We start from the raw sequence: 23,691 nt of genomic DNA, 5'->3' as shown, positions 1-23,691 counted from the left end.
GATTACTAAAGAAACTAAGTTTGTATAAACGAGCCACCATCCTTTCACTCCCAGCAAAAAAGAATAGTAAAAAGCGTGTTCAAAACTAGTTTATATTACTAAAGAAACTATGTTTGCATAAACGAGAGCTAAACCGTGAGCTTAAACCACAGTCTTGAGTATAAATTTTACTCTTTATGATAGTTTTACCAAAAAATATCATACTTTTAAAATCAGTTACGCATATTTATCGATCTACAGCAAATTGTAAACGGTTTTCTCCGAAAAATAGTAATCTCAGAGTAACTTATTATTTAATTAAAATGTGGAAAATAAAATTGATTTTTACAACAGTGTTACCAATTTTGATGATTTTCAATGTACTTTGAAAGGTCTTGTAAGAATAAAGCAATTGTGTTTCTATTGTGCTTTAAATGTGACGTGGGGACTAAATTAGTAACTCTTTGATGGCGTGAGCTGTTTTTCTTATTATTACTATATTAACACTTCCGTCAGGACGTACTTGAAACCTAAAACTTCTACTCATATCAGTGCCCTTCAAATTTGAAAAAAAAAACTCTAAAAAACATCGAGGAAAAATTATTTTCTTATATCTGTAAAGTTGTTGCTCCAAAAGTAACTTGTTTTTTTTCCATCAGGCTTCTAATTGATGATGCTTTCGAAGAACAAGCCTTTTTTGGAAATAAGCCGTTTTTATGGCCTTAGGACATTTCGTCGGATGACATTTGGTCGAATGACGTTTGGTCGAATGACATTTGGTCGAAAGTGCATTTGGTCGAAAGGACATTTGGTCGAAATGGTTTATTAAAATATCACATGGTGAAATTAATTTTTTTTCTAAGTTTTGCAAAGTTGGTGAGATAATGTACTATTTTAAGTAATACCTGTTGTTGCATAAAAAAAATGTAACATTTTATGTAATCTTATTTTCAAATTCAATACATCTTTTGATTAAATGAAATTTTTAAAAATATTTTCTATATAAATTGACTGAAATATTTAGCTATAGTGAATTTACTATTCTTTGAAAATATCATCATTCTTTGAAAAACTGCTCAACAAGTTTTTATTTTATTACTCAACCCTGTGAACATTATGCTTTCATTATTGATTATTCTTTTGAAATGTCATCGTTCTTCGTAATGAACATCTGATCCTCATCTGATGGAAGAATTCGGAGAGAGTGCTTGGGATCTTTCTTTGAATTCCGGGTCTTGCAGCTTACGGAAGTGGGTAAGATTTTTGAATATGGAAATTAAAACGGCAGGAAAAATTTGCTTTAAGAAAATCCTTTATGGCGAAGTGAATGTTAGGTGTCGATAAATCTACTTATGGTCAATTGGCTTATTGGTACTTCCAGCTTAATAAAATTCCTCAAGCAAATATATGGCTTAGGTGACCTCGGGTGAATAACATAGTTTGCAGTAGAAGCTTTGAATTATTGAAAATGAACATACTCCTGATTCTATGTATCGGATAAGGGAAGACGAGCAAACTGAGGAGACAATAGTTGGCTGGCTTCCATTGAGGATCAGCTTATCTCGAAATGCATGCCTGAATGAAAAAGCAGCATGAAACATTAAAAGCGCAAGAGGTTGATCAATATGTTGGGAGAGCGTCCATCAAATATAATAACAAAATTTTGCTACTCGCATAGAGATTGTTGGTAAAATGGCCGACCACTATCCTTTCCACGAAATGTCGGTTCGACCAAATATCATATGCTTTCTGTTGCAACTGAACTTTTTCGACCAAATGTCCATTCGACCAATTGTACTTTCGATCAAACGTCATTAGACTGAATGTCATTCGACCAAATGTCATAGATTCCATAAAAACCAAGTTCGCTGACTGAAACATAAACCATCGATACTTTTATAACAGGCATAAAAAGATTTCCAAGCCTTCCTGTAAAAACTAAAACATTTCCATGCATAAAAATTAGGTTACATTCCATTTGTGTTTTGTTTTATCAAGTTCAACCAAAAATAACAATTTTTCTTCTAAAAACAACAAATAGCCATAACTTTTCCAAATCTTAATCGATGAATATTGTATATGAAAGTCTTTGGTCTGAATAGCATTCGAATCACCATGATATTTATAACATTGGTTTTGAATTAAGCTAGAAATCTTAAAAAGAAACTTTTGCCCCACTCTACGGGTTAGAGTAGTTATACTATGCTACGTCGCTCTTTCTAGAGTATTCATTTTTATAAATTCCAACAGCAGCAGCAACAACTCGTTGGAGATATAATCATCGTATTATCATCGCTTCAATCAACATATCTCTTGTTTTGCTCCTCGCACCAGCATAGCCTTCGTGCCTCCATATTTTGTGGACTGCCATGTTATTATATGTTTCGTTATTATCAGCGATGACTCAGTGAAAATATACTGACTATATTCGTTTGTAGTTTGGCAAGAGATGGATTTGCTTCTGGTTTTGTGTATTGGTTTAATAATAAGAAATTTCTACTTTGATGTTCTGGTTGTACTTTAAATTTACTGTTACTGATTTATTTTACGGAAAACCAAGTGCAACTTGCCTTTCCTTGGTTGAGACGAACATAACGAACCGATAGTAACTTTTGCAACCGTTGCGACCAGCTGTGATTAAGATGAACAGAAACTTTTAAATATGATAGAAATGAAAAAATGACGTGAAGGCATCAATTTATATTCTTCAAAAGAAGTTCACTGCAGAAAACTTCTGACAGCTCTTTTCGTAGTAGAGATGCTTTTGATAACGTCCGTTGGAATGGAGGGATATCAATTCTATTTCTCTGAAGGGTGGAGAAAAACAACTCCCAGCGTAGCTGCCTAAAAGTTTCTCGACACTTCATAACTTAAATAAGTTTACTCCGTCGGCAATATTGTGTTTCCGTACATTTCTTTATTGAGCTTGAATGACAAGATGCTTGGGAATTCTGTCATGCAGTTTGTTGAGCTCAACTAGGTATGCTGTTTGAAGGAAGAAATCAATCATACTCTATTTTAATGTGTTATGTCCTCGATAGCTATTTGTTTCTATTTTCCAAGGTCAAACATAAAGCAATACAAAGAAGGCTAAACAATAGGTGTTTATGGAACCTCTCATTCGTTTCCCAGGTTTCAACTGACAGAAAACATCAAAGCTAACTCTCATTCGTTTGATTTTACACTGTGAGCCGCGACGCTTCACTCCTTGGTTGCAGAGAGTGATAAATTAGAGGTAATTTATTTTATGTTTTATTTACGCTTCCCTCTTTAACGACAGGTTCCTTTTAAAACTTCCATGGTGGCTGATCATTTGTTATTCTACGGTTAGGCAATTGATGTCGCATTTAGACAGTGGTATATTGATCCGAAATCATGATAAGCGTTTTTGTGGCAGTCAATAGACTACCAGTGCTATAGTGCTTTAGCATGACTATCCCGTAATTTCATAAATAGTACTCACCAACACCAGCAACGTGAATTTTTTTCATCCATGGATAAATAATTCGTTCCCCGTCACTAGTGGTGTTCATCATATCGTCGCCGAGATCATTATCAGAATCCAGTTCGTCCAGTTCTCCATCGTTTGATTCCGTTTCATCAGGTGACCTATCCATCATCATTTGTTCTTCATCTAGATATTCATCCTGTTTGATATGAAAGATTGAGTTAAAGAAAGATTCTACATTAATAAGTGTGATAAAAGGTTTAGTAATCCAGAAGCATTATATAAATTTTTAAATCTATTTTATATAGGAGAATGAAAATGGACCAAATCAGGGGCTTGAGATACAACTCTGCAGGTTATAACTTACAGATATTGCAAACACATTGTTTTTAATTAGGGTTTTTATAATATCATAACATCATGAATCATAAAATGTATGATTCTATTGCATAGTCAATATAAAGTTTTAATTAAGAGAATGGAAGTTTTGGAAACAGAGCTCTTGTTTCGGGTGAAAAAAAAATCATTAATATAAAATACATCCATGTTAACCACTAAAAGTACAGTTGTTCTATTATTCACACAAGGGAACCTAGTGATTAAAGGTTCAAATTGATATATTATTTAGTAGCTGCCAGGCAGACGCTATTCTGCCTCCACATATCTTTGTCAGTATGTTTGTGATCAAGATGTCTGTCACAATGTTTGTGATAATTCATACCGTACTTTCCTACATACTAGATATTCACAATATCCCAGTGTTACCATTGGATTTGGTGAACTCTCAAGCCAACTCTTAAAACCAAGCACCTTTCCATTTTTATGTATACATACTTGTTGGCACCCAATGCAATGTTTTATTTGATCAAAACTAGAGACCCTTAATATAAGAGATTAGCGGATATAAAATGGAATGATTCGGCCACGTCGAGGATAATATTGTAAAACGGATGTGAGTTCCTCACTGCCAAAAAGTGTATTGTTTCGACCTTCGTGCTACGTATTGAAAGAACCAATAATTTTAAATCGCAATAACAAAACTTTCATTATTTTCCTCTACGCAAAACAACTTTTGTCAAAATAATTTCAATAAGATTACATTTCTCCATAAGAAAAAGTTCAAAACAAATAAACGAATGTTCGTCTGGCTCACGGTTTCTCACTGCCTGATTGGCTCCCACTTTCACAGCAATATCAGTTTCCGTGAATCACTCATATAAAGGATCGCTAAACAAAACCAAATGTAGGAAATAAAAAACTGTGTCTCATACAGAAAAATCTGAGCCTATGTAAAAGTTATTTATAGAAAATCTGTTTTATATACAAATCGAATCTGTGTCAGTTTCAAAATATCTGTGTAATACAGATAAATTTGTATATGTGGCAACTATGACTCGTACAAAAATAAAGGGATCAAAATAAAAAAATTACAGAGATAAATCTTGGGCCGATTATCGAGTATTTTCAGTTTTTTTTTCTGGTTCATTTTTGTCATGAATCGCATATAAAATTTATCCAATAAAGGATCCTAAAGTAATAGGGCTTAGGCAGCACAGATAACAAATCAATGTATGTTTCCTTATAATATTTTCGTGGAAGGCAATTTGAATGAAAAAAAAATACTAATGTTTACACACTTAGAATAAATCGTAGTATCCTGTAGAACAAATTAATCACCGAATTTGAACTGTAAACAACAAAAATACAGATTTTTCTGTGATTTGACCGACAAAATCCGTGAAATCTACTATTTTGCCGGAGAAAAAAATCCGTGAGATCTATTTTTTCCGGACAACTAAAAAAAAGTTCGTTAACAGCATTATATTCACTGAATTTCGGTAAAATTATTGGCAGCCGCTCTGGTAGGCATGAACTCTTTTTGTTTCAATTTTTTATACCACTAACAAGGCTTGATAGAAATTTTTCAGCGATGCAAAGAGGAGGCGATTTTGCCGTTTTTCTGAGGAGAAAAAACTGAACTCAAAATTTTAAACACAGATCCTCGAGCGATTCGAGTGAGAGTGCAAAAAAAATGCGAGGATTTTTTCAGATACTCTCTCGTCCTTATTGCGATGCTCAAAGAGTTATTATAAATTTAGTTTCTCAGTTGGAGTTCGATATGTTCGACATTAATCTAGACTTTCATCTGGCTGTAGCAAGGGATTTGATAGTAGAAGTACAACACATTGATTTGCAGAATACGCCTGAAGGTAGGCAATTTTCTAAGGAATTTCTACATTCTTAGTAGTAATAAATCTATTTTGCAGAATTGAAAATTCTTTCTTTCTCCAACCAAAAACATTGTCGATCCGCTGAAAAGCGTTCGCGAACTCATCAAGGGCGAATATAGCAAGTGATAGGGTGCAGATGCCAATAGTGCATTACCTAAGCAGATCTTTTGGCGTCTACAGATAAATTTCAACCTCTACTATATGGGAAAAATATAAAAAGAGTGATAACATTATTTTTTGAGCATAAAATCGCTTAAGCTGCTATTGGTACACGTGTTCCAGTAGTTGCGCTAGTGCTCCAGTAGTATCCGTTCGGGAATGGTTCATGTAATTTAAAACAAAAAAGATGATTTTTACATAGGTTTACCATTTTTCCCTCGGAGCACCAACCGAAATCTTTCGAATGAACCATAAAGATCATGACTGTGACATTTCTTCATTTTTATATATCTTTTTAAAACATTACTTCCGTCAGTTGATCCATTACTGAAAACGGCGGTAACTATTGGTGCAAGGGATCAATATTTTGCGAAAACATAATTATTTATATGATTTTTTGATAAAATAAAAAGCTGGAATTAGTCAAATAGACTAGAGACGATCTATCTACGAAAAATAGCGCATTTCGTTTTCATCGAAAAATATTCGTTCTATTCCATAGTCCAATCTACTGGTACATTACAACCATTGGTACCGGCACCCGGCCTTGTTATAACAGCTATCAAATAGAACTCGCTCTTTTGGCGCTCAAGCTGGCGAATAAGACTAATAGCGTTAAGAAAACTGAGAATAAAATATGCATTACCTGATCAGATCCTAGATCATCACATCTCAGTCTCATTCCAAGTTCTTGTAATTGCTGTCCAGCAGGAACTGCTTCCTCTATTCGCCTATCTAATTTTAAACCTATGAAGGAAAAAGGGATATGAAAGATAAAAATTAGTTTCATGGTATTTTTCATATCTTACATAATACAATGTACAGATTTTAATCCAATAATGGCAACTGCAGGCATTGTGGAATTTGTTCTCATTGGATTTCGCAGCACGATCAAAGCAAGCGAAGAACAAAATCCCATCCGTATCGGTTTTTGATCGGTGATCGCAATTTGTAACAAGCTTGATAAATACCGTTTTGCTTCGAATTGCCGGACGCTTCGAAAGCCGGACACTATGGTTATATTTACATTTTTAACCATATAAATATGAATTTTACTATGATACTTATGCACCAAACTATTCTTTAACTTAAATTATACATTATACATGTAAATGTATCGCAGTAGGCGAATATCTATTAAAAAAAATAAAACAAAATGTGTACCGACACTCTATACATTTCATCCCTTGTTGAACTGCATCTTACAGTTGCCATTTAAGAAAGATTCGATGAACTGCAATTGAAAACAGTGTTATTGTGCCAGTATTCGTTTGAAATGGAGATTCAACTATTGTGTTTTATTATTGTGAAGTGGAAAAAACTGAAAAATGTTCTAATTATTAATTATTTGTGACAAATTGTCTGAATTCAGGTGGTTGCATAAGGTGAGTAAAGCATTTTCGCTAAAACTTATTTTACCTATCTGTTAGCTTCAGCGATTTTACGATTCGCGACTTTTGTGATTACGTATAGTAAACTGTTTAAAATCGTAAAATTTGAAGTTGTCGAGTTGAATTTTGGTCAAAATATGCAAATATTTTGTTAAAAAAAGTGTCCGAAATTCGAAGCAAAAGTGTCCGGAATTTGAAGCAACCTTATAACAGTGACCGTATTTCGAAGCAAGACACATCTCTTGTTCATGAAAATTTTACCTATTTTTGCATACATAATCGCTATTTCTACTACACTACGCCAAAAATAAACGTTCAATTTCATAATAGAGAACAGTCACTTATTAAAATAGATACCACCAATTATAAAAATGATGTTTGAAGTTAGTCAAGTGCTTAAGTATCTGGATTTCGAGTCAAAACGGTAACACAGCGTAACAAAAATGACATTTTTGCGTGTCTCAAGGATTAAATTATGTGTCTCTAGTAGATTTTGGGTCGCTGAATTTGATCTCGTTATCAGAAATGTTCCAGCACGTCACAATTTTTTGCTACAGGTTGCCAAAGTTGTATAAAACACAGGTTTTATTAATGTTCACATGAAATGTAAAGTATAATTTATCAAACTTTTTTGTGATTCAATCAACCAATCATGCAAAATGGGATTTGAACTTTCAATTTAGATATAATTTGATTGTAAATCTTAAGTTGAAATTTATAAATCAGTTGAAATAAATTTAGTTAAAATCGATTTTTTTAACATGCTTGCAGTCTCCATATAAAATTCTTCGTTTCCCTTATATGGCAAAATACAATACTTTTCCGAACCACCAAAAAATAAGATTTTACCAGCGGAAAAATTATGAACTTTGTTGATAAGTATTGTTTAACACATGAAGTTTTAATTTTGTGACAAATTAAGCATATGAATTGCCATACAAGTTGGAAAACTTGTATGCAAGTTGGCTGAAATCGTCAAATTTAGCATTTTTAACAGTCAATATCTTAAAAACTAGACGTGCTATGATATTTTTGAGAACGGCAATGGATTCAGCAACCCCTAATTGAGTAAATAGTGGTATTTTAATGCTTGAGACAAAAGTGTGTTCCGCAGTGTAATAGCAGCGAACTAGAGAGATAGAGAGAGATGATAAAACCAACTTTCTCATTTATTCATCATTGATATCAATGGTTCAATCGCCGTTTATTCATAATTGGGGGTAGGTGTTTTATTTTACTGGAATCACGGCATAAAAAATTAACAAGGCAGGCTCTTCACTGATGTAAACATCAAGTTTGGTTGAAAACATGTGACGTCACTCCTATCGTACCATATACCATCCGGACCACTAGATCAATTTTTTTGAAAATTTGTTCGAGGTGGATAGGAATGACGTCGTCAAGTAGCTGTCAGTTTTCGGAATATATCACCTTCTTAAATATAGTACACCGTGACTGGAATAAACAATCCCCGAACATCTGATAACAATAGTGTCCCCCCGGTTTGGAGGTTGCTTTGATGGGTTTTATCATGCACTGTTAATCAGTGCTGTAGCAGGCGATGATAAACAGGTTCTAATTATGTGTTGCGGATCATGAGTTTATAGCAAGCGATTAGTGACAGGTACTCTCAAATTTCTCAGAATTTAATTCCTGGACAGTTCACAACGAGGATCCGGAATTGCATCCGGATGATGGACGTCAGTGCCGTCCAGTGTTCTTGTGAGAGCATCGCGACTAAGTTGCCTCATACGGCTGATCAAAGCCTCTTCTCCAATATTCATTTTAATTTGTTTTAATAATATAATAAATGGGTCCTAAAATTGTTCATGAAATCTTATTTTAATTCAATAATACGAAAGAGCATGTTACTGCAACTATTTTAGCAATTTTTAACGAGTATACCCCATTAGGCATAAAGACGTTAGGCATAAGGAAGTTAGGCATAAGTATGTTAGGCCTAATGGACGTTTTGCATAAAGACATTAGGTATAATGAACGTTAGGCATGAAATATGTTAGGCATAATGGACGTTTGGCATAAAATAACTTGTGTGTGTGTCATTCAAAAACTCTTCACATATAGAAAATTTTTCGGGTCCATTTACAAATTCCATTACGTTGATAGGGGTGGGTGGGTGTCTTTAAGATGTAACAGCTCATAAAAATAGTAGAAAATTCACACAAAAAGCATTATGAGGGGTTGGGTTAATTGATTGGTTGTAAATTGCAATTTCCGGTGTTATGAAATTTGACAATGAATCGATTATCGCAAGATATGGAAGAAGATTGTTATCATGTTCGTTGTTATCATTCTAAAGTCCATTTTTGTCAGTATCCATTTATATTTGCAACTAGTGGTCCCGGCAAACTTCGTCTTGCCATCAAGTAGGCTGTTGAAAAATGTCATAGGAGCTCCCATACAAAATAACATATTAGTACTCCCCCGTTTTACCAAATTTTCCGAAAATTTCCCTAAACTTTTTCGTTGCACGAACACGTCGGAACCCTTCAAGAAGACAACAGTGAAAGAATTGTGCAAATAGGTTGTCCCGTTCTCGAGCCATTACGTGACATACAAACACCACTCCATTTTTATTTATATAGATGAGCAAGTGTTATTTATTTCTAGAGATGTTTAGTTTGGTGAGTATATGCCATTTTTTACATTTCTCTCACATATTTGCGTTAATTCTAAAAAAGGGAAATCTTCCATATTAGTACTTATAATGCAAATAATTAACTTGAAGACAGCAATCTAGAGTCAAGCCAAACATTCATGTTATGATAACTGACATTATCTTCAACAATAATATTCTGGTAGTGTGACGCCAATAAGAGCGTTACATTCCCACTCCGAGTCTGCTCGTTCAGTTCTATTGCCTCTTCTGCCAACAATTTTTGATGGTTTTCAAAAAATTTTGATCAGCCACATTTGAAAGGATTGCCAAAAGCACCTTGAACATATCTGATCAAATTTAACATAACAAAGCGTTCAGCATTAAGCATGGCGTGCATTTTATAATGGAAATATTTACATCTGCAATTCCAATAACTATTAGAACAGAAAGAATCCGCAAAACAGCATAATATTGGAAGAAGGTACCTTTCTTACAGTCATTAAATTGACCGTAAAAGTATAAAGAACAGCCTATGATTCAAAGAAGGGAAAATGTATGATGGAAGTATAAGGAGCAATAGTGATATACATTTTTGAATGAGTAAAAAAAGAAAAGTTTAATTATAAAAAAAGAAAATTTTCCTGATTTAAAGATTAGCAGCACTAACTCTAATAATTTTGTCGACAGTATAACTATAAAGAACAGCCTCCTGAGGGGGCGGACCTGGTGTAGTGGTTAGAACACACGCCTCTCACGCCGAGGACCTGGGATCGAATCCCTTCCCCGAGATAGTCACGAAAAAAATTTCAGTGACGACTTCCTTCGGAAGGGAAGTAAAGCCGTTGGTCCCGAGATGAACTAGCCCAGGGCTAAAAATCCCGTTAATAAAGATAGAAAAAAAAAAACAGCCTCCAATTTAAAGAAGGGATAATCTCTGATGAAATATTTGTCAATAATATGTGTACGACCTAACTCAAAAGATGAACAGCAGTTATAGCGTCGTTCATATTCTTGGCATTACTCCTCAACTCAAGCTCTTAGCTTAGTATTCTAGGAGCACTTCCACAGTTATCAATCAAATGTTTGCTTTGCCAAAGTAGTTATTTTGCATTCTTATTTGTGCACGACACATGAACACGTTTGCACTTCTTGGCCAAGGATCCTGAATCGACTTGAAACCGAACTAAAAAAACCTTCAGAATGGCTTTCTCTATGGTCACAGAAGTAACCACAAAGCTTATAATGATGGCAATTAACAGCATTTTCATGCTAATCATTTTATAAAGTTTTGTCCTAGAAATTGACCTCAAAGGATTCAGAACTGTGGGATGACTGCAAGGCAATTGTTTTTCAAAGGACACAATTTTGATCTTTGAAGCCCTCCACAATTATCAAAAAAGTCAGCTCACTTTTCACACAAATAATTTCAATTTTGGTATTTTGAGAATTATGCCTATCGTCCATTATGCCTTATGTCCATTATGCCAAACATCCATTATGCCTATCGTATTTATGCCTATCCTACTCATGCTTAACGTCCTTATGCCTAACGTCGTGCACCTATTTTTAACTATTAACGGCTATTTAACAGCTAAATCATGTTTAAATTTTGATTTAAAAACTGGGTCCATAAATGAACCTTGACACTTTTGATCATGTTTGACGTTCGCTTAGTTGACAAAAAACACCACAGGGGTGTTAGTTTTAACACTAGGGTTGTTCCTATCTGACATTTCGTAAGGGACACGGAAAACAAAATTCCCCCAAAATTTGAGTTTAAGCAAAAAAGTGCGACGAAATCTAAAAAAAACATAAAAAAATGTTTTTTGGACTCAAACTAACGGAACATAAGAAAACTGAGTAAACATGTATTGTTGGCCTAAACTTAAGCCTTTGGCACTAAAATTGGAACAGGGCTTTAGGACCCTTTTTAATAAATTCTCATTTTTTTTTATTGAACACTCGTTAATAGCACTGTTATCGACAAATTTATTTATTTTGGTTTTTGTCTAAATGTGATTTTTCATTGTTTGCTTGGCACCGCAAAACGAGTAACATTGAGCAGCGGGGTAACTTGATCGGATTGACTTTCCTAGTGAAAAGTTCAATTCAACATTTCAAATAATATAAGCAAGTAAAATGATGTTTTACTAAAAATGATATCACCGAAAACGATTCCTTTGTCAACATTTTTATAGCAAACATAAGCACATTTAAATGACTTCTTTCTGGTTATTTAGGAAAGTTTTATATTTATTCATGTAGTTTTATAGAGTTCAAGTTTACAGAGTTTTATATTTTTTTAAGTTGAAATCTTATGCTTTCATTCCATAAAAAAGATTGGAAATCGGTTGAGCTGTCCTGAAGTTATGACTTTTATTAAAATAAAAAATCTAATGCGCTGAGACCTACAGTGTGCGCTGATGAAAAAAGACTGATTTTTTATGTTCAAAAAAAAAAAAACTGAGAGCAGCAATAGCCTCTTTTGTCCAAAGGCCTTCAAAACACAAAAAAAACGGAAATTATTAATTTTTTTCATGTAAATTTTTTTTTGTGGATTTTTTTTTATTTTTCTTTAAGTCAAAATCTTAAGCTAAAATTCAATTCAATAAAATCGGTCAAGCAGTTCAAAAGTTATGATTTTTTTAGAAATAAAAATTTTGCAAAGTTGCGATTTTTCTGGTCACCCTAATAAAAAAAATCCAAAACACGTGTATCCTTATTTCGAATAAGTAACAAAATAGCAAATTTTCATGGAATGACTGCATATAGACATTATATGGTAATGGTAATTTGATCCATTTTGCGGTATTAAAATTATGCTCTGAGGTAATCGTCAGCTTTTCTTGAAGGAAAATTGTAAACATATTGAAAACGGTCAATAATCCTTAAATGCAAAAAGTACAAATATATGCAGCTAAATTGTTCACGATTCTTTAGTTTACATCTAAAACTACCATTGAAATCAAATTTTGGTGTTGGTCAATTTGGGACAAAAAAGTATGGGATGTATAAAGTTGAGATTAAAAAAAAACCCAATATATAGGGTGTCCCAGAAAGTATGGGCACGACTATACCGTACTGCCATTTCGAGAGTAATGCAGATAAAAATCTGATTTTCACACATTTTATTCCTTTACTTACCAAGCGTAGATTATGAATGTTGTAAGAGATTTTTTTACAATATGTTTGTTGTTGGTATTACATTTCTTGGAAGCTCTTCTTATCAGTTTTTTTTTTCTATCTTTATTAACGAGATTTTTAGCCCTGGGCTAGTTCATCTCGGGACCAACGGCTTTACTTCCCTTCCGAAGGAAGTCGTCACTGAAATTTTTAGTGACTATCTCGGGGATGGGATTCGATCCCACAAATCGCGTTATCTCTGAACGACTTTGTTATTTGAAATTCGTGCTAGGTCATAAAGTACGTACAATAAAAATCTGAAAAAATAAATTTATCATTACCGATACGATAAATGCTCAGACTAACACTTATTTTATTGGGAATTATAAACTTAAGTAACCTTAACTTAAGTATAGGGGCCCAGATAGCCGTAGCGGTAAACGCGCAGCTATTCAGTAAGACGAAGCTGAGGGTCGTGGGTTCGAATCCCACCGGTCGAGGATCTTTTCGGGTTGGAAATTTTCTCGACTTCCCTGGGCATAGAGTATCATCGTACCTGCCAAACGATATACGCATGCAAAAATGGTCATTGGCATAGTAAGCTCTCAGTTAATAACTGTGGAAGTGCTCATAAGAACACTAAGCTGAGAAGCAGGCTCTGTCCCAGTGGGGACGTAACGCCAGAAAGAAGAAGAAACTTAAGTACCGCAAGGACGCCATTCACCGCTCAAGCTCCATTCACCGCTCATGACATTATTTCTTATAGACTGAACAAATATCTGCTACAAAAGTTACCAAAATGTATAAGGATATCAACAATGATTATGTTAGAGTTCGTTCAATTTCATTATCTATATCGACTGGTGAAAATAATTTAATGCTGTTTAAGGTGATGAACTTAAGTTTAACATTGGATTTATTATGGCGAAGCGAAAAATGCTTCTTGCCTGGCATACCTTAGTATAGTGTCCTAAAGTAGCCAAAGAAAGTAAATCAATTCCTATGATATCCGTATGTAAGACCTCATACTTAAGATGAGCGGTGAATGGCGCCATATACATGTATGATTGTCATACCTACTTACTATTCGGTGTCAACCAACATTTTTCACATTTCTATTCTTTTGCTACAAGAACAATTGTTCTACCTAGCGTCTTACGCACAAAAGTGATGTAAAATATTTGAAAACTAATATTTGACAGAATTGAATGTTGAAATGCTGACAAGAGAAACTAAAAATCCGATTTCAACTTTGGTCGACTCTCGCATAAAACGCTTTCTTTCTGAGTTCATTTGTACATTTTGTTTCGTCCCGTACACTTGTAAAAAGTAAAACTAAGTCGAATGAATACATAGCAAATATCAAATCAACATTTGTTATCATAAGTTAAGTCGCATAAGATCAAGGTTAGTTCAGTAGAAAATTTATACACTCGCATTGTATGCTATTAATCATCACATAATACATGCACGTATATCGCCTATAGGGGACGTTAGCCACAAGGAAGGACGTTTCAAGTAATACTGTTTCATATGGTATGCCCTCTTCAACATCTAATCCAATTTCTCTCGCCGTTCCCTTACGGTACCTATCCATCTAGTATTTATTGCTTTCTTCTTCATGCTCCCTCTTACTTCGAGAAAAATAGACCGATATGCCGATAAAAAATTCGAAATATTAACAAAAGTAATTACTATAAAACGATGTACAAGATTAATTTATCAGAACAAGCCATTTTGTAGATTTTTTGGCCATCTGATCAACAATCAGAAGGTCTGATCCTGAAGAACATACCTCGCCAATTGAGAATTTTTTTTCCATTCGATTGGTAATCCATGAAATGAATTGAGTTTGTATATTCTCTGAAAAGCTGTAGCGGTAAACGCGCAGCTATACAACTTCAGTCTCGCGAATCGTGGAAGTTCTGCCAGAAGTTAACGCATCCCGCAATGGCTTCGTGCCGCTTGCCAAGAATCTGCAGAGATAAGGATGAAGGATTCGATGAATGCCTGAATAGCAGTGGGAGCGTTAGTTATCACTATGATTCGCCCTGCGTGCTAATATAGCGCTATTTAACAGCTGACATGCCCTGTATTAGCCGGCTAGTAGCTATAGAGAGAATTAGAGGGCTGACATTTGGCAGCTGAAGAACAATAAGTATTTGGAATGGAATGATAGGGGTCATGCACAAATTTTGTCACGCTCCAAGGGGGGGGAGGGGGTCAAGCCAAGCGTGACAAGCCTTACAAAATTTTCGGAGGGCTCATACAAAAAGTGTGACAAAGGGGGAGGGGGAGGGGGTCGAAAAAGTTGAAATTTTAGCGTGACATAATTTGTGTACCATCCCATATCGCAGTTGAAACTATCAAGATGGGCTAGAAGTAGCGGATCAATTGTCCGCTCCGGATTATAGGAACAATCTGAGAGAAAGAACAGCTAACGGAATGTTTCCGGATCCTTCGAATTTGCCGTAAATATCAGGTCTCACTGGATAGTGCTATTTTCCCCAAAAATACCCTTTTTCACGAATGATCCGTTACCCCCAAAAATTATGCAGTTAAAAAAATGCTATCATAGTCCTCAATGGTAGAACAGTGGATTAGAAAAAAAGATAAACAATCGAAAGAAGAGGGTATTTCGTCATTCTCGACTATACACACAGCATATCATAGCGACTCTATGACACTACCCCGAACGCCACTCGGGGTATTACCCCGAATGTGTCACCCCGACTAAGTCACTACACCGAACGCCATTACCTCGAAAGCATATTGTATTGAGATTGATAATTGTGGAGTATCGTTGAGTGGAATTTTAATTGATTAGATGAATGAATGAATTGTCTTTATTAACGAGACTTTCAGCCCTTGGCTGGTTCGTCTCTTAATTGATTAGATATTTAATACTGTTGTGGAAGCTGAACAGCCATAGCGCTTTTGCTGAGGATGATAGCTTCAAATCGTCGGTTGAGAATTATTTAGAATTTGAAATTATTGAGTTCCCATGGCATAGAGTATCTTCGCGTTTTTCACACGACATACTTATGCAAAAATGATTAATTGGCAAAGCTAGCTCTCAGTTAACAGCTTTGGAAGTGCTCATGATAATATTAGGCAAAGAAGCAGTTTGTGTTTCAGCGGGAAAGTAACGTCAGACATTAGGGCGATTCAAATTTTAAAAATGTTTGAAAATCTGATCTCCCACATGCTTCTTACCATCCTTACCATAAAAATAGTGTTCTGTGAAGTTTTCTGCTTTCTACGTGGTGATTTAAAGGTGGCCCAAAGACAATGTAGGTTTATATGGAAATTACTATGGAGAAAAGAGCATATTAAAAAAAAACAGCCTATTTTAAAAAAGAAAGGAAAATTTCTTATGAGAATAAAAGCTGTGAAAATCGGAAAAAATCGGTTTGGTATGTAGAATTCTTAAGCTGACTTTGTAGGATTGAGATACTGCAATGCAAGAACCTGGTGAGGTGATGTTCAATAACATCTATAAAATCTACTGTGTCTTTTTGATCAAGAATTTCACCAAGTAATTTCTCCATGATATAAAGTGGACTCAACTATGAATACTTCAAACTATTCCGTTTACAATAATTTTTTTTCTGCGGAGTCTAGAGATTCAAAAATTGTTTCTTCAATTCTTCCAGCGCCCTTTTTAAGAACAATTCAATAATAATTCTTGGAATGCTCTAGAAGTTACTACATAAAATCGTATAGGTATTCGTCTAAAAACCTGAAAAACAATATTCTCGAAATATCTTCAGCTATTCCATTATAATTTCTTCGGATTTTTCTCCAAATATTTATACATGATCAATTCTATGTACCGCTAAAATTTTTTCAAAGATTCTATTGGAACGATATCCTTAATTGATTCTAATTTCTTAAGAAAGTTCTCTATTTTTTTAGTGGGTTCTCCAAGTAATTCTTAAAGTGTTCGTCTAAGGGTTTTTTCAACGGATTTTTTTATTCAAAAATATATTCAGGCATTCGTCCAAAAACTGAGCAAGTTCCCCAGATACCCAGTGAAATTCTCCTATAATTTTGCCGATAATCTCAATTACAGTGGCTCAATTTCATTTTCGTACGGGGCACTGTTTTCATATCAAGTTGGTATAAAACTATTAAATTGTGCATGGACTTCGATATACTTTATCAATAATGAAGGTTATAGGTGTCATCTATTGTTTGGCAATGACAAACTATATTCATTTGCTTAAATCTTTGGAATAATGGAAAAGTATTGAGATTGTGTCTATAATTGACCCAATTCCATATTCGTACACCTAACAAAAAAGAAATATACAGCATTCAAAACTAATTTTTAATGGACTAGATGACTACTTAAGCTCTTCGTTGTGTTGTTCAGATGCATTTGGAAAATTTATAAACGGATATATTTGAAACTTAAGTAAATTTAAGAAAAATACCAGTTCTCCCTTGTTTTTTGCTAAAATATTCTGTAAGTCGAACAATAAATTGCATTTTTTTTATCATCACTTCCTTAAAAATGATAATTGCGAATATTGCACAAGTTTCAAAAAATTATAATCAGTTTTAGAGTAGCTAAGAATGGATATCGACAACTTATACTTTTAAATCTTAGGTAATATAATATTTATAACAAATCCAAAACCAAAAATTTTAGTCAATTACTGTATGTTTGGCTCCTAAATGTATATACATAATCCATAGTTAATGTTCCTATCAAAACATTGCGTAATTATCATTTTTAATTTACATTTTACTACCAAACATGATTATAGATATTTATAGAATAAATATTATTGCCATAACCGCAACACAAACGTGTTTTTAAAATGATGAAAACAACAGGATATATTCTATTAAATAGTGTATCAATGCTTTCTGCTCATTTAAGTTATTTTGTATTTTTCTTATAAAATCAATAAATTGCAAAATAGGGTGCTATTTTGAATATAATTCAAATATTATTTCAAAGATAATTGAATATTACGATGACATCATTTATGTGGAGGTATTGTAAAACGAAGTTCGTAGTTCAAATTATTTTTACAGACAAATTCGAAATTAACATTTACCTGTTGTTTAGAATGAAAATTTGGTTTACATTGATTAAAAATATCATTTTAGAAGAGTTTTGAACTTATGGCACAACAATTTTTTGAACTCAAAAGGGATAAAAACTGTTTATGATTTCTGTAAAGTGTATATATTTCAACTAAATTTCTATCAGAGCTTACGAGTATAATCTATAGATTGGATCCAATGACAAAAATAAACGTAACTATTCGAATTATTGGATTTTATAGCAAAAATCATTGGAAAACTGGCCTTTCTCATAATTTTACCTAAATTTTATATATATCCACTATTAAATTGTCCAAATGTATTTCACTACATCTGAACATCATAATAAAGCACTTCAGTAATCAAATAGAGCTTCTAAATTTAGTTTTGAACGTTGTGCGTTTGAATTTTGGTAGGTGTACGAATATGGAATTGGGTGAATTTTAGACATCAATTCAATACTTTTCTATTAATCCAAAGATGCATGTAAATGGAAACATTTTGTGATTGCCAAACAATAGATGACACCTATTACCTTCAATGTGGATAAAGTATTTGTAGCTCAATACTTCATTTAATAGTTTTTTACTAACTTGATGTGGAATCAGTATCCTGTATGAATATGAAATTGGGCCACTGTATTGGTTCAGAATTTTTTCATGGAAAATCCCTCCAGAATAGTTCTTGTTTTTAACGAAGTTTTCTAGTGATTTCGTCAAGAAATCTCTTTTATGTCTATAAAAGAATTATTGTGAAATTTATTCTTAAATTCTGTCACAAGATTATTAACGGATTTGAAAAATTTTACCACGAGTTCCTCATAACCAAATTTTTGAAGTTTCATAATTACTTGCTAGAAGGACTACTCAACATTAATTTTTTTAAAGATTTTGAAAAGATGTCATTCAAGAATATCATTTAGAGTTTCTGAGTGTTCAAAGATTCCTCAAAAGATTTTTCCGGAATACATTTCCTTAAGGACTACCGGAATAGAGACGTTTAAATAAAAAAAATAGAAAGAAAAAACTTAAATTCGCAAAAATATCGAAAAAAAATATGTAAGAAGGACTGAAAATGCCTGCCAGGTCCATAACATCAGTTTTAAATCCATTTTGCTATCAAACAATACATGTTAAACGAAATTTAGGAAAAAAATATTTTGCTTCGATATAACGTAACCTCGATATAACGTAACGGAAATAAAAATCGAATTACGTTATATCGAGGTATTACTGTAGTAATTTTTGCATACCGTAATCCGGGGTAACATTGATCATTTTTTTGAATGTTTCTTTAATATTTCGTTTGAAAATGCAAATGTTGCAATTTTTTTATTTTTAAAACAAGTACGGCCACCCATAGCTCGAGACTATATACTGTATTTTGTTTATTGAAAGATTTAAGCATGTTAAAAAAAATCTTCAAGGCGATTTTTTGATTTAGCTGATATGGGGTAACATTGATCACCTATGTAAGCAACGTTCGGTAATACTTAAAATGTCGTTACTTACTTAAATCATGGCCCCTGAAGCCGAATATGAAGGCCAATCGCTTACGAGTCATTTACTTTTTGAGTTATTTTAAAATTAAAAACACCTTGAATCACGGAATACGCCTAAAGGTAGGCAATTTCCTAAGAGAATTTTACATTCTTACCAGAAATTCGGTAATGTTGCCTAATTGAGCATACTTATGAAAATTTTGACAACGGAATCGTTTTCGGCGATGTCATTTTTGTAAAAAACACATTTTCCTTGCTTATATCGTTTGCAGAACTTATGTGAGACATGAATCTTTGGTAGTGTCATCCTTAACAATTAAAATAATTATTTCGATAAGTCGACAAAGTTACGCATAAGGTAAACGCCATTTTCGCAAAAATATTAACTTTCATTAGCACATGAATATAAGAAAGAGAAGCACCATTCATGATTTGGAAATGTTTCATCAATAAATGATAATACGAACTTTTGATGAGATGAGTCATTCCGATCAATGTTACCCCGCTGATCAATGATACCCCGGATTACGGTACACCTTTTTACTATTAGTATTTACTATTGTTTTAAGTCATTCTGAGACATCTATGAGTTTGATCACGCGGTCTATCAGTTCGATCGCTGAGGGATTTTTAACGCAGACAACTCATTCCAGCAAAAAAGGAACATAACCTACTATTAAAACTTGATTGTTTTTTACACACAATATACAAGTGCAATAATGGTCGATTGGCAAAGGAACTCTGAAGTAATATCTAAGTGCTCAACAAACTCTAGTTTGTCGATGTTAATGGTTGCGGGATTTTTCTTGAACGTGTTTCACTTAGAGTAATATTTACGTTAAAATAACAGTTATAGGGTATCTTTCAAAATAAAATACTCTATTGATTCGAATTTCCCGGAAGCTTCAAACCCCGGACACTGGCCTTAATTCATCCAAAGTCCAACAATACCGTGAAAAAGGCCAATGTCCGGCAATTCAAAGCAGCACGGTATCTACTTGTTCAAGATGTATAAATATTGAAATCATCGCCAACAAGCTGTGTATTAACAGGTTTAGGGGCAAAACGTCGAATGCCAAAGCGTCGAAATTTTAATCATATTGTATTCAGAACTATTATGAAACATATTGTTATACGCAAAAATCCATTTTTGTAAATCAAAGTCAATCTTCTTCTTGGAATAATGTCCCCACTGGGACAGAGCCTGCTTTCCAGCTTAGTGTTCTAAAATCACTACCGTAGTTATTAACCGGAAGCCTTTTTTTTTGCCAAAGTTGTCATTTCATTACCTTGTTTCTTATTAAGCATTCGTATATCTGTGGCATTTTGCTCTGTGAAGTCTAGAAATTTGTTTATAGGAAAAAGTCCTAAAGATTGGGGTTTGTTAAAGCTTCAAAACGTTTTGGTGTTAAGATGAAGGTTTTGAATATTTTATTTTGGCTCACATGCCCATGTTTACATGTTAGGCATTTTCGCAAATCAAAGTCAAGTTTCATCTTCTTCTGCTTGGTATTATGTCCCCACTGGGACAGACCCTGCTTCTCAGTTTACTGTTTTAAAAGCACTTCCACTGTTATTAACTGAGAGCTTTCTTTGTCAAAGTTGTCATTTAGTTATTTGTTTTTTTATTTCGTATTTCGCATTCGTAAATTGTGTACTCTGGAAAGTCTAGGATTTTTTTATTAGGAAAAGATCCTGGACCAACCCGGAGTTGAAAGGTACCAAGTTGCATGTTTGATTGAACTTTTTTTTAGCTCAAAACGCTTGACAGCGATGCAATCTTGCATTTTTGTGTGAAACAATTACATCAAACGTGCTTCTTGTCACCTTTATTCATGTAAGAGAGGATCATTGCAGAGCAATTAATCTTATTACTTACACTCTTATTCTAGAACACGCTTGAAGTACACAAGTTTCCTGTGTTCATTTTCCAAGAAAGCTCGAGATCGCCACGTATTTTTCTAGTAAAAAATCGACGATCCGTTAAATGTATCACTTTGAAATTGCTACTGTGTTTGCGTTGGGTTAAAAAACATCGAGTTGCATATTTAGCTTCGTTAAAATTCCAGATAACAAAAATCGTGCTATTGAGCGACAAAAATATATACAGTGAGCGAGATGGCTTCTTAAATTATAGTTACCTTGTCGTTGAAATGAACAATTTGTAAATATTATTCATGAAGTCATGAACGTTTTGTAGGGAAATACCATGTATGAAATCGTCATTTGATTATATATAATCCCAAATAACATTGATAGCTGAATGACAGCATATTCAGCTAAAATGCTGTTTCTACAGCTCATTTCAGCTGGATAAAATGTTATTTAGCTTTTAAGCTTGTAGCTTACAATGTTACCTGGGAATGGTTAGCAGAAATTGAGGTCTTCACAAATAAACTCATTGCTTGGAGCAATGAGTTCCTCAAGTGCGTCTATGTTTACAAATAGCCAACGGATATAATTTCGATGACACCATATTTCAAAGCATCCCAATTATGATAACGTAATACAAACGATTCTGTTTTTGCACCTGCACTGTACATAAGAATGATTCTGCGGAAAAGCATGAATTATGCAAACATGAGACCACGTAATGGCGGTACAAATTGTATGGCAACTTTTTGATAGATTTATTAGTATACTGAAGTAAGAATTGTGATTAAAATAGAATATTTTCATATGCCGTTTATAATAAAACAAAAGTCATGAACTTAGTTAGACTAACAATAAATGAATGAATAGTTTGATAACTTTTCGTAGTATATGATCTAGATTCATCATTTTTAAAAACAAATAAAATATTTTGATAGGTTGATGAAAACTACCTTGTTGATCAACTTCACCTAGATTTACAACAGTAGTATATGCATAGATTCGACTGTGGAATAAAATACATCACCTAATTCTTGTAATCCTAAAGCCGTATTGCTAATTTCACTTCCTGGACATTGTAGCGGAACGTCCATTAAAGGTTGATGTCCACTACCGTTGTAGTATGTAGGATAGTATGTATTTGACACGTATCCATTACTTTCATTGGGTGTTGAACTGCTCGATGGTGTTGAAGGTTGTACAATTGCTGCAGGCGTGGGTATCGAAGCTGTCGGATGCATTTGTACCGGAGACGTGTATCCATTATGATGGTGGTGATGATGGTGATGGTGGTAATAATGTCCACTCATACCATGTGAATAACTGTTGTAATTATTTCCATTGTTGGCTCCAGAACTGTGCGGTGTTATTTCACTTGTTGGGTGATGTAAGTATTCATTTCCGTTATGTGTAATACCATTCACATTATTATATCCATTATGAAAACTATATTCATCACTTGGCGGAAACTTAGGCTCAATATTAATTCCCATTGATTGAAAGTGGTGCGGATAACCCATCAGGAAAGAACTCATTTTCCAATTATCATGAATATAACTCAATATATTTCATTAGCACTTTGAACACTTTGATTAGAAATATCTTCTTTTCATTAATCATTTGTCACCAAATAACTTCATAGTGTGGTATTATGCAGATTTCAAACACTTTCTTGACCATTTAGACACATTATTTAAAACCATTTATTCACAGGCATAAAACCACTTTTGTGACGTATTGCAATATTACTTTCAGTTGCCCAAACCAAATCTTCTCATATTTTCACTAATAACGCGCACACGTCCACACCGATCGACGAACTCTTTTGTTATGCAGCAGAGAAAACACGGTAAACAAGAGTCGTGTTGATTTTATTTTTCTTAAGAATTTGATTTGCACTTATTCTTCTCTCTCCCACATTAAGCCGATCATGAGCGAAAGATATGGATGTCTTGGCTCAGGCTCCGCCTTCCATGCTTGTGATCTCTTTCTTGCACAACGGTATATGACGAAACAGTGGAGAATAGCATGAGAGCTTATTGTCACAAACACTCTCTCCCACAAATGTTGGTGGAAAGAAGTGAGCAGTGATGCCAAATATCGCTCAATGTGTTGAAAATGTTGCCGAAAAGTATTGTTATGCTAATGCAAACTACAACGAATAAAAAAAAAAAAAAAACTGGAAATCTTGAATAAAAATGCATTTTAAAACGATACTTTATTCATATTAATACAACAAACATATATAGCACATTCCGAAAAATAGTTATATTTTTGAACAACCATTCCATTATTGCAAAACTTGG

The 23,691-nt window shown here is 33.8% G+C and overlaps 1 protein-coding gene across 1 annotated transcript in view; it reads right to left on the bottom strand.

Moving 5' to 3' along the window:
* The window catches only part of LOC5572678 (homeotic protein deformed), a 49,219-nt gene extending 25,989 nt beyond the window's left edge, over positions 1–23,230 (bottom strand). Inside the window, exons 1-3 of the mRNA XM_001660448.2 lie at positions 22,413–23,230; positions 6,464–6,564; positions 3,443–3,626 (exon numbers count right to left, since the gene is read on the bottom strand). Of these exons, the coding sequence (XP_001660498.2) occupies positions 3,443–3,626; positions 6,464–6,564; positions 22,413–22,920 (793 nt within the window). The 5' untranslated portion in view covers positions 22,921–23,230. The remainder of the gene's footprint in view (positions 1–3,442; positions 3,627–6,463; positions 6,565–22,412) is intronic.
* Positions 23,231–23,691: the final 461 nt, after the last annotated feature.

The sequence above is a fragment of the Aedes aegypti genome, chromosome 1 (assembly GCF_002204515.2).
Source record: "Aedes aegypti strain LVP_AGWG chromosome 1, AaegL5.0 Primary Assembly, whole genome shotgun sequence".
In the NCBI taxonomy this organism is placed as follows: Eukaryota; Metazoa; Arthropoda; class Insecta; order Diptera; family Culicidae; genus Aedes; species Aedes aegypti.
Note: the sequence above shows the minus strand (reverse complement) of the source record. Positions and strands in the feature narration are given on the sequence as shown.